Genomic DNA, 12,835 nt, shown 5'->3' with positions numbered 1-12,835 from the left:
GCATGTGACAGAGAGGCAGAAGTCCCTAAGTTTTATCACCTTGTGCCAACAGACCTTAAGTTCATTCTATTTCCACAATTCAAAACCTGTTTCTTTCCTACTAGTAAGTTAAGATATTTTAGAAATTATAAAATATCTACTTTGAACAGCTTCTTATCCTTAGATAGGACAAACAGTTACAGCAGAGATTTAAATATTGTATGATATATAAATGATTGAGAAGGAATGGGTGTTGCAGGAAGAGTTCTTAGGGGACTCTGTCAGTTTGGGAGGATTAGGAGGCATTTCACAGATGAAATAGTTTTCAAATCAAATTTGCTAAGTTACGAAATGAAAGCTGGTAAAAAGAAATGTGTTCAAAGACTTTAGGGAAGCAGAGGAAAATTGGAGGGAAAAAAAGCCTCCCAACATGTCATGTTTTGTAGAAGGAACTACATGATGAAAGGTTCAGCTTGAGACCCCAAGGGACAGTTACTGATCAGTTCGGGATTCTGAGAATTGAGATTCCCCCGTTCATATTAAATGAATCCTTATGAGAACAAAGTAATGTTATTCCACTTTGCTGCAACTAAGACAAATTCGCAGTGTTCATGAGAGCAGGAAAATAAGTTTGGGAGAAAACTACTTGTCCCTAAATACAGTTTTATGATTGACACCGTGTCTAATCTAAAGGAAAACCTGGTCAGCTAAGGGAGAGATATATTTAGACTCCTCTGAGACAAGGAGTTGAAGGGATTTGAAATCTTGGTCTTAAACACAAACACTTGGTCTTGGACTTACTGCAGTTGGATATACTTACTTCCCAGCTCAGTTTTCATGTTCTGAGCTAGTTCTTCTCTTTGCATGTAAAGAATGAACTATGCGGTTTCAACATTTCACACAAACATCCTGCCTGTCTGCATTTGAAAATCAAGCTTTTTGTATCTCTGCAGCATGACAGTTATGTGGGGCTGTGATACCACAGAAGAGCAGTCATCAAGCATGGCTGCAGCAGAGACATATGTTCAATCTTCTGAGTATTTCAGTAAATTATTTCTATAATACACTCTTTTACAAAACAGCCAAGGCATGGCAAGTTTAATGGCATTGCCCAAGGTGCAAATGACAAAACATGGATCAACCCCCCCCCCCAAATAAGTCTGATACCAGAAGATTCTTTTCAAGCTGATGCAGGCATCGTGTCTCAGCATCTAGAGCAAGGGTGACATTTAGCTATGAAGGAAGATCTGCAGTGAGAATCTAGCATTGGGTTTGTCCAGAATTAGGCCAATGTGTGGTATGATAAGGCCCTTGTCAGCATTACAGCCCTCTCCCACAGGACTCTGTAGTTGCTTGCTTCTTATTCACATAGAGGGCACAGCCTGTGTGTCTCACAAACGTTTTGATTTCTTTCTTCTTGTCTGTAGTATAAGTTATTCCCCAACAGAGGATGAAACAAGGACTCAGACTTTGAGCATCAAGAAAGTCACCCCTGAGGATCTCAGGCGCAACTATGTCTGTCATGCTCGAAATACCTTAGGGGAAGCTGAGCACGCAGCCAAGGTGAAACAGAAAGGTAATGGATGCACCCAGCCGATGACTCTGTGAACTCTCAAATAACACTGTGCTGAATAGGAAATCAGAGAGAGAACTCCAGCGCCTAGCACATCGGACACAAAACAATGAGTCAGTTAAATGAAAAACCTTAGGAGAAAGCTTCCATCTTTGCAAAGAGGCTAGCATGTTGGTTCTGAGAGTGTCAGCACCTTAGTACCTAAATTTTACTTGAAAATTCCATGAATGCAAGAGTAAGACACAATTTTATATCTTAAATAATCATAAAAAACAAAAAATCCTCAAAGCCAGTAAAGATGTAATAGAATTTCTAGAATCACATATTGTTGTTGGAGTCCAAAGATGCCCTTAGATATAACTGAAAGCAGAGTTCAAGGGTCACATGTTTGATTGTGCCTTATGACCTTTAGGAATTTTTCCTGAAGCACGCATTCTCTCTATTCTCAGAAGTGTAAGAAAGAATGAAACATAAATAGCAGTCATATATTTGTCTATAAATACATTAGGAAGGAATAGGATATTGAGTCTCAAAAAAGTGTAATTTCAGATTCATGTTTTACACATTATGTATCTATCATTAGGCAGTTTTATAATTGATAAAATAAGATTTATTAAAATATGATTTAGTTTGATGTTAAAATAATTTCTATGTTAATATCTGTATTTTCTAAAATAAATAAAAATTACAAATCCTTCTTGTGTGAGCTGTTGCTCCTGAAGCATATTGCCTAAATTTTTCGTTGGGTCTTCCCCCATCACAAATCCCAACCAATTGATCCCTTCCTGATTATTTTCTAGAGGTATGTAGAAACTTAACAGAGACATCATGTGGTCAGTATGACATTCTGAAACATCCTAGCTCTCACATTTTATAGCTTATATAAACATTTGATACACTTTATAACATTTATATAAAAAAGGAAAATGTTGACTTATGGTTGTTGCATTTGCTTTAGACTTGAATCCTTTTTATTTATTTATTTTAAGCTGAGCAACAAAGAGGGCACAATCAAATCTTGTCTTACAAATTAGAAAGAAATTGTTTATAGCTCTTAAGAAGTCTTAAAGAATTTGTTCAGGATGCTCCATTGCTTCCATCTCAGAAGACACTGTAGTGAATTATCTGTGCTTGAACATTGGATACCCTAATAAAATCCTAGTTTTCTTTTAGCCCAACTCTCTGATCTTGGAAAACTAAAGCACTCTCTGAGCCTCATTATTTTTATCATAAAATAATGGAATGGAGAAAATTATACCAGCACCTCTAAGGTTGTCAAAAATGCACAGAACAAGCATTCTTACTAGTTCATACTATCATCAACTGTTCAATAAATGCTAGCTCTTATTTCTCCAAGGGTGTTATAAGCAATAATTAACAAAAGCATCTGTAATCAAACAAGTACCATTATAGTCTAGGTTACAAAACAAATCAAATTACTTTAGTTCAAGACCTGTTAGAGCCTTTAATATTTAACATTCCAAATGAAGGTCTTCAGGGGATTAGATTGCTGCAGGCTGGGTGTTTTCAATTGTGTTAAAATCCATATTGCTGAAGTACAAAGAATCTGGGTTTTTTCTTGGCATGTACTCTGTAAAACAATAATAGAAGATGACATAAATTGATCACTTATCAAAGAACAGGATCAAGCCACAAATAAAATACTGTTTTATGTGGGAGATGTGCCCAAGGATGTCCACCCAAGTAACTACTATAGCCACAGAAACTCAGATTCTGAGTGTAGTGGGGACAGTATTGGGGACAATATTGAAGCTGTGAAGGGACACATGACCCTTTTGACCAGTGAGTGTTGATTCCAAGATTTTATATCTGCACATCATCAAAAGGATGACAGGAATCACAAAGTGGTGACCCAGGCTTGTAATCCTGTCATATGGGAGATTTAAGCCAGGAGTTCGAGGTCAGCCTCAGCTACCTAGAACATTGAAGACCAGCTTCGACTACATGAGACCCCGTCTCAAACAAACAAACAGCAAACAAGACAGGGAGAGATTAACACGTGGAATGAGAATTCCCCGATCAGGTTTTATTGACGGCACATTTCATCCATTCAGTTGGCTAAAGTCCTTCATATGAGAGAGCTAAGGTAAACATGTTAACGTGCAGTTGTTTGGTGATCAGAGAGTAGCAAGGTAGGTTCTAGGGAGACGTGTGTTTTAAATCCATATGAGAAGTTGCCAAACCAGTTGCCAAAGAGGTTTGCTGTTGCAAACAGCCCCCAGGCACAGCATGGAGCTTCGTATACTCTCTTTTCTCACCAGTTTTTGGATTTGTCAACTGTTAAGCTTCTAGCTTCTTAGGAAATGAGTGTTTGTGTCTCACTGCAGTTGCTCTTCAAGTCCCTGGTGATGCTGAAGGCTTTGTTGTAAGTTCATTGATCATTAATAAATCATTCTGTGAGACCAGTAAAAATCTTTGGTCATTTTCAGCTGGATCATTTGTTTTACATTTAGTGTGGTATGTAACTCATGCTGGACACATGCATACAAGACACACACAACCACATATGCATGCCCAAATTTACACACACCAAATGCACATCCTTTGTTAACTTTTTTTTTGAATGTTAAAAATATTTCCATCCAGCTTGTGAATTTATTCATTTTTGAAAGATTAGTTTCTATTTACATGTATGAGTGTTTTTGCCAGCATTTTTGCATGTGTATCATGTGTGTGCTTAGTGTCTGCAGAGGCCAGAAGGAGACATCAGAGCCCCTGAAACTGGAGTTAAAGACAGCTGGTAGCCAGCATACAGGTGCTAGGTCCCCAGCAAGAATGATAATGCTCTTAACCCCTAAGTCCATGAGTTGATGATAAGCACAGTTCTCAGTAATGTGAGGAAGCTCATTTTACCAGTCTTTTTTTATGTGTTAGTGCTTTCTGAATTATGTGCTTCTATTCTCTGTTGTATAAAGTCAAATGATGGCAGGTTTTGTTTAAAGATTTCTCCTTTCTATTTAGGCCTTTATCCCATCTTAGATTGTAGTCTTGAGGGTGTGAGTTGCAGACTGGAGTCTGATGTTGACATTGTTCTGTTTCTCCACAGAAATAGTTGTTCTGACATCTTGTTGAATGTGTTTCACTGTTTTTTTTTCTTGAAATGTCTTGAAAGTTTGGTCAAAAATTCAGTTATCTTTATGAGTTTCTGCATTCCTCACTCTACCCCTTTAATCAACTAGGTTGCTGTTTAGTCTTACACCATTTTTATTACTATAGCGTGAAATTATTAACTAAGACGCTGTTGCCCTTTTCCCTTTTTCAAGGTTGTTTCATTATTTTAAAAAAGTACATAGTTTCCTTACCTGTTTTAGTACCAGTTTGTCAATTTCTATTCTTCTTTGATTTTGATTGAGACCCTACTAAATTTGTGAGTAACACTGAAGACTTACCAATACCGATTCTACCAATCCATAGAGATGATAGACCTCTCCATTTATATAGAGTCTTAGTAATTTATTTCATCAATTAAAAAAGAAGTTGAGTGTACAGGTTTTTATTATATGTTATCAAATTTGTCTCTAAAGAATTTTAAAATGTATGGCATCAGACTTTTTAAGTTTTCTAATTGTTTATTAATAAAGCATAGTCATGTAGTTAATTGATTTTTATGTGCTCACCTTGAGCTGTTCTTCAAAATTCAATTATCACAATTTCTGCTTGTCTCTCTCTTATTCTTTTTCCTTAAGAGTGTGTTTTCTTGTGTTAGTTTTCTAAGTTGTCCTTCGGGGCACTCCCTTGTTCTTCTAAGTTGTCATGTACGGGCATGCTTTCTGGGGATCATTTCTTTGAATTGTTTCAGAGCCTATGGAGGCTTTAGTGGTTTTTGTTATGATAAATGATTTGTATGCTTTTGCAAGAATGTATTTTTCATGTTTTGAATTTCTGCCTCACTGGAATGTCTCCATTGATATTTCCTATTTACTCTTCACAAATGTTCATTAAAAAATAAAAACTCAGCAGACACATTTTAATATGGATTTTAAAATGCTTAGCTCGTCTTTAAATCATCTCCTCCAATTCTGGATTCTATTTTTACTTATTGATATGTCTTTTGAACGTTGATTCTTTTATCTTTCTGCTATCTAGTGTTTTATCATTATTCTGGGCATCATAGATGTTATTCCGTGGAATGTATTTTGTGAGCAAGTTGAGTTTTATTGTAGCAGGTATTTAATTTGTTTATATTATAGGTCTCCTTTCCTCCCTTCTTTCTTCCTTCTGGAATTCTCTTAATTGTGTGTGTTACAGTAGCTAGAAATGCCCTTTCTGGTAAGACTGGGTGGATATACTTCTCAGGCTCAGCCATTTAGGCTCTGACGCCGGACACCTGGGTCACCTCAGATTCGTATGTGTTTCTATGGTTTTTCATTTTCTAGGTGTTCTTTATATGACATTGTAACTGCAAACCAAGTCTCCACAGCTTTGCATTTTCACATTCTTTGCCACAGACTGAAGATAACCTCATGCAGATTCCTAGAGTTCCTTTTCTACTCAACTCTCCTCTTTCTATTACTTAGTCCTTGAAATGCAAACTGGCTCAATTGTCTCAACTCTCATTTCTCTCCCCAGCTCAGAGCAGCCACCACCTTCTTAAGACTTTCCTTTCTGTACCAAAATCTGGAAGGTTATCTTTGATGATTATTAGAAAGAAAAAGACATAATGACCATGGGCTTATCTTAGTTTTACCAGTTCTCCAACTGTAAGAGGCTAAAATGCAACAACAACAGCACTATTTAAGGTATTCCAGAGGGCAGGCTAGTTCATTATCATTTACTTTTCTGATACCAAAGGTGAGGTCCAGAGGACAGAGGTTGTAGCCTCATCCCTGAACCATCAGATTTGCAGATCAATTCACCGTTCTCTGTTTTGACATCACTAAAATAAAACACTCTTTTGTTAACATTTCAAACTAATGGCCATCACCACAATTTTAAAAATTATGCATAATTGAGTACTGACTAGCCTTGGTCTCTCTGGCAGGGGACAATTGTCAGACCAGGCACCTGGTATTCAGAGGAAGAGCTCAGTAGATTGCAAGCCCAGTTATAACAATGAAGATAAATAATTTGGGTTGCCAAGGACAAAATTTATTGTAGAGCTAGAACCAAAAGCAGGGGAGAGGACCAGCGCTGGGGTCCTTCATTCTTTTAACAAAGATGGCTGGCTGGGTACATGGAGTTCAGGGCCAGTTTATAATACAGAGCTGCAAAGCACATTCTGATTTGGGGAGTAGCAATAAGCAAATGACGGCATTTGGCTACATTCTAATTGAGACTAACTGCAATCAATGAGAGGGGGAGTTCAGGAGTCCGGTGTGGTCAGATTGCGTCACTCCTTTTTGATTGGAAACCGTTTTGTCTGAAATTGCATCAGTGCAAAATTGTCATTTCGAATGCCGAGACTTGCAGTAGGAAGGACACAAAATATAGGCCAAGGGTCACTGCTACCCTGTAATGTCCTTTCGCTTTACAAGACAGCCCTTTAGAACCACAGCCATTTAGAAGAGCTGTCCGGTGGATTATTAATTTTCTGGTCCAATCAGTTAAGTGTGGTTAGGGAATCTTTAATAAGAAGATGACACCAGGAAGCACAATCTGAGCTGTAAATATGAGCTGTATCATCGGAGATACAAAACAAAATTGCAGAGCCCTATTAAAAGTGAAAGAGGCTGTAGAAATGAGCCCAGCAGAGAGAAATCAATTGTTTAATTGATCTTTTGCTCTTCAAGCAAGACCTCTATTAATACCTGGAAAAACACCCACCCATTTAGAGGACCACCATCCTGAGACTCCAGGACTGGGTTACACCTGATAACAAGGTTTGAATGGTCAATTCCAGGGTTCCCCTGTACTAGGTAGACAACACACTGAATTCAGGTTGATGAACTTGAAAGTCCGGGATTTATCTCCAAATTGAGAACTTTGGACTCTGCTCCAGGTTGCTTACCGTGTTTTCATTCGGATTAAATGCCATTTGAAAAGTCCTCCCAGCCACTGAGTCCGCATCTGGTCAATGATCTAACACCATGGCAGCATTCCTTATGCAATTTGAAGAGAACCTAGATAGCAGTCCCACTCTGGAGGAGAGTCTCCACACCTCATCTCAGCAGACAGATGTTCAGCACTAAAGTGTTCAACTGCGCGGAGAAGCATATCTGTCTCTCTGCTCTTCGACCTCCCCTGTCCCAGTCTCACTCCATCTGGCCCAGGTCTCCCCATCACATGACTTGCATTTTCAAAACATCAGTAACAGTTTATAAACTAACCCAATGAAATATGCTCTTGTTTCTGTGCTTTCCCTGCATTAGATTTTTTTTTTTTTAGCCCTTCCTGCCGTCTTTCCTTTCTAACCCTCAAGCATCTGGCAGACATGCCAAGAAAGGCATTATCGAGCCAGCCAATACCAAGCCCAGCTTCATCTCCCGCAAATTACTCTATTTTTCCTCAAAGTCTTCAGCTGCCATGCCACAGTCAACATAGCAAACAAATGATGCTTCTGCCCTTGACTATAACTTTGGGCATCTTTCCTTATCCTGAAAGAGGAAAGGGCTATTTCTGGGGAAGTTTGTTGAGATCCCAGGTGCCGCAGGCATAGGATGGACAAAATGGTTTCCACCTGGAAGGTGTGGAGGCCTAGTCTATTTTGCAGGGAGTGGGAAGGAATGGTGAAGGAGATCACTAATAGTGCTGAGATAAAAATCAATGAAAAGTAGATATTTCTATGGACAAAACCCAGGCTGAAAAAAATAGAACAGCTTTATTAGTGAAATGAAGACATATCTAAATGTACTTGGAAATTAAAAGAAAAGAAAGACATACTATAGCCACAAGTCATACTGTGGTCGCAGCATTATGTTTGCTTTTCCTGAGCCCTTTGAGACAAGGACAGTGTAAATGAGACACGACAGTGATTGGAGGCTTGGTTAGAATAGTCAGTGAAGTGAGCAGGGCTTCTGACTTAATTCCTAGCTTTTAATAAATTGGGAATTATCTCACTCTATTTCTGGTACTTCCATAAAGCCTGCCTATGGTATTCACAGTGTCAAAAAAAGTAAGTAGATAACAAGGAAAAAAAAATCAAATCTCAGAAGGTCAGCCTTTGAAGTATTTGTCACAGAACTGTGAGCTTGGGAAATATAAGAACCAAATACCACTTCCTATTCCATAGATTTGCCAAAACTCAATGAAAATACTAGTTTGAAGCCTCTTTTAAATAAAGGAAAGGAATCAAATTTCTCTGATATTGATGTTAGAAAGAGGATGAAGTCAAAATGAATAGACACGGCAAGATTTGTGCTCAGGTTACCTCCTCTGATGATGGGCCTCTCTTTGGGGAGGGTTCTTGGGAGAGCACTGCAAGAAAAAACAGTTGCCGGACACAGCACTTTCAAAACTCTCCTTGTCCTAGGATCATGGCACAGTGCTGCAGTCTCAGTTCCCAGGAGGCTGAGGCAGGAAGTCCGTGAGGTTGAGCTGAAGAGCAAGACTCTCTCAGTTTATACATGACTAGGGTTATAGTTCAACGGTAGAGCTTGCCTAGCATGCACAAGACCCTGTGCTGAGTTGAATATGATAACCTTTCTGGAAATCCTTCCCAATGTTAAGATCCTATTTTATTTTGTATACATTTAGGATCTATTCAAATCACTAAGTCATTTAAAGCACTTTCTTTACCAGGAACTATAAACCACACAGCAAGAACAACAAAAGAGTAAATAAATAGGATGCAATCTAATATTTAAAAAAGATTATGCCTAATCTGTTATCATGGTGTTTCTGCTTGTTAACATTTGCATGTCAAGTGCCTGACTTGGCCGCTTGGCTGATCCAACCATGAAGGAGATGGGGGATTACTATGATCACTGATTAGAAGTTAATTATCATCATCATTTTATCATTTGCTTTAGTAATACCGCCGAGGTACACAGTGGAACTCGCCTGTGGTTTTGGAGCCACGGTATTTCTGGTGGTGGTTCTCATCGTGGTCTACCATGTTTACTGGCTGGAGATGGTCCTCTTTTACCGGGCTCACTTCGGAACAGATGAAACAATTCTTGGTGAGTACTGGAAGTATGATGCAAATCTCTTTAAACAATGTGTTTCTCTAGCATATGAACCACTGTATTTAATAAGATCATCTTTGATTCTTTGATTTTAGCTCTTACTAGTAAAAATCTTTCCAGTATGCCCTGTTCACCTTTCTTGATGGAAATATGGTTTAGTCTAGACTAGCTTTGTCTTTATAAAATTATGATGCATATTACATATGAAATTAACATTTCCCCCAATGGTTCAAAGGGCATAAGTGAAAATAAGGATTTGATCCAATATTCATACATTGTTATTTCAGTATAAAAATGATATTTAAAATGTTAATGAGATGTTTTGCCAACTTTCAAATGCAGAACGCTGCTTTGCAGTCCTGGCACATCTCAGTGGGGACAGCTGCGCTCAGATGGTCGGCAGACACATGTGGTTCTTGGTCACTAGAGAGGACAGTGCAGGGCCACAGCCTTTTGTTTTGCTTTGTTTTGTCCTTTGTGATGTGACACAGTGTCTCATTGTGCAGCTCAGGCTGACCTCAATCCTGAGTGCTGGGATGGTTGGTCTGCGCCACCACGTTCAGCAGTAGGTTCATATGTTTCAGGGGAAGATCCATGGGCTAGCAGCATCATGATCATCCAAAAGCATTTTAGGTGGAGACTTTTAAACATGACTCCCTCTGAACCAGAACATATGCTGTAACAATACTTCCAGGTGGTCCAGGTGTACATAAGAGTGTATTGTTTACCTTGCTCTCACTAATAAAAATCTTTCCAATGTGTATTCCTGGGAGAAATTTTCCTGGCAGTATCACTGAGACATCCGAATCTTTACCAAATCTCTACTGTACAGGAAAAGGAGAAATAGCCCACCCCATAAAATTCTAATTCAGAGGGACTTGGGAAGAAACACATAATCTATATTTTTAACGACTCATGAATTTTATTAAGCAAATTTCAGAAAGATCAATATATCGATCTTAACATAATTTAATTCTAGTTCTTTTTGGGTATAATTTAGTCAGTTTCAGAAAGTCTTTCTCAATTTAGAATTCTAATGTATTAGCAAGTGTTTTTCTAGAACACTGCGTAGAAATTTCCTGCCTGGCCTTAGCTCCCAGGACCTGTGGTGTGCATCCTTGTTCCCATGGTTCAGGGGACAGTCTTTGTCCACTACAGGCGTCACTCCCTGAGATGAGAGTAGAAGATACATCAGATACAGTCTGAACCCACATGGTCCTTCTGCCTGAATCCTGTCACCACTAAAAAATTACACTGGGATCTGTCACATTCTTCACAGATGCAAAAAGGAAAAAAATGAAAAAAAATTAAAATGCCCAACACCCAAAAGTTAGATTTAAGAAAAAAAAAAGGAACAATTTGAGAAGTTTTTTTTTTTCTAATTTGCTTTGACTCTCTGTTCCTTTTGCTAGATGGAAAGGAATATGATATTTATGTTTCCTATGCAAGAAACGCTGAAGAAGAGGAGTTTGTGTTGCTGACGCTTCGTGGCGTTTTGGAGAATGAATTTGGATACAAGCTGTGCATCTTCGACAGAGACAGCTTGCCTGGGGGAAGTAGGTATTGCGCATGAGCAACACGGGGGCCACCCTGAGGGGCGAAGTGGATCCTGAGTTTCTGGTGCATGAATGGGCTGTAGCATAGTCATGGTGTTCAGATAGTGAGTGTACAGTTCCTTCAGGTAATGGAGACTTCTCCAGAAGTGCAGGCACAGTGTCAGGTGGACATTGTTCAGTCTAGTTCCTGGCTTTAAACTTTTCCCATGTAACCTCAAAGAGCTCCATGCCGGAAAAGAGCCAGCCCTGAGGAAGTCAATCTCACTGGAAGTTAGATTTTCAAGAAGCCTTGGGCTGACACGCATTAATTTTCGTTCATTTTCTTTAACAAAGACCAAGTGGAGAGAATGTTTCTTTACACAAACTGAGTTTTACTCTGCTTACCTGGAACGGAACTGCAGGACATAGAGTAGAGAATTTTCCCGCTAACACAGCATGCCCTTTGCTCTTTCTCACCATTTCCTCACCTCCGAGCCAGCGAGCTGCTGCTGCCCAAATCTGCCTGTTCACTGTTTGTATCTCCTTTTCTAACAGTGTGGATGTTTGTGTTTTAGCTTAAAATGTGGAAGGCCATTGCATTCTACCTAGGTTTACAAGGAAAAGCTTGAACTCATGTTAAAAACCAATGCTTCCTCTTTTCAAGTCCAAACAGTCATGGTTCATTCAGGAGTTTTGTAGCAAGCATGGCAGCAACACTGTTCAATTCCCTATAAAACTTTCCTATCTAATATAAGCACACTGACTCCCATCTGGAGCAGAGAAAGACATTTTCCTCTCTTTTTCCAAGGAAATCTGTTCACGTTGACTGTTTTATACGTTTTTGAAATGCGTGGGTAATTAATACCTGGAACAGTTTTCTTCTCATTTTGAGTTAATAGATCATTTTGCTTATCTGCCCAGCCATCACCCCAAACCTGAGCTTGTGTTCTACAGAAGATCTCTCCTTGTGTGTCCTTGTGCCATCAAATGATCACTTACATGGTGAAAGGCAAAGTTCTACTCATATTAATTAACAATTTGCTTAACTCATTCATGCATCTATTGATTCGTTTACAAAGTCAATCAAAGTATCTTATCTACTATGTGAAGAGTGAAGAAAAGATGCGCAGTGTATATCTGGATAAGACCTACAGGGGACTAACAGTCCTTCGAAAAATGCAGAGTTTTTCTTGCACACTGCAGGCCCTCTTCTCTTTGGATTCTTCCTGCTGCTCTTTCTGAGGCCACTTTGCTGCCGAACCTCTTTCTGTGCAGAGACACAGTCAGCCTCTGCTGGAAAGGCTTAGAGGAAACACACACCTCTTTCTGGGTTCTCCCCCAGGCTGCACATGTTAGATGTTACCTGGCAAGTCCTTCCCTATTACTTCTGCACCCGGGAAGATTAAGAATGGAAATCACTGCAGAGGGGAATGTGATACAGGTTTGCACATCACCAGGGCACTGCCTGGAGCCAGCGAGCGAGCATCGCTTCTCTAGGTGAAGGATTATGCCAGTCTCCTTGAGCATCTGTTAGCAGATAGATTAGTTTCAAGAATTTAGCAGCAGGAATTAATCAGAGCCCTTGAATAAAATTAGCCTGTGCTTCCCTCTTCCCCACTTTGTTTTGTTCATCTCCGGGAAAAGTGTTTGCTAGTGAATGTAAG

At 39.2% G+C, this 12,835-nt stretch overlaps 1 protein-coding gene across 3 annotated transcripts in view; it reads left to right on the top strand.

The window, feature by feature from the left end:
- Il1rap (interleukin 1 receptor accessory protein) overlaps positions 1 to 12,835 on the top strand; it is a 157,267-nt gene that overhangs the window by 127,582 nt on the left and 16,850 nt on the right. For all 3 annotated transcript variants that reach the window (XR_012910087.1, XM_075967651.1, XM_075967649.1), the window contains exons 8-10: positions 1,407 to 1,555; positions 9,481 to 9,630; positions 11,049 to 11,192. Coding sequence is in view for 2 of the 3 variants with exons in the window: in XM_075967651.1 (XP_075823766.1) it covers positions 1,407 to 1,555; positions 9,481 to 9,630; positions 11,049 to 11,192 (443 nt within the window). In the remaining variant the exon portion in view is untranslated. The remainder of the gene's footprint in view (positions 1 to 1,406; positions 1,556 to 9,480; positions 9,631 to 11,048; positions 11,193 to 12,835) is intronic.

Source organism: Microtus pennsylvanicus, chromosome 1, assembly GCF_037038515.1.
Source record: "Microtus pennsylvanicus isolate mMicPen1 chromosome 1, mMicPen1.hap1, whole genome shotgun sequence".
Taxonomy (NCBI): Eukaryota; Metazoa; Chordata; class Mammalia; order Rodentia; family Cricetidae; genus Microtus; species Microtus pennsylvanicus.
The sequence above is the reverse complement of the archived record's forward strand: the minus strand, read 5'-3'. Positions and strand labels throughout refer to the sequence as shown.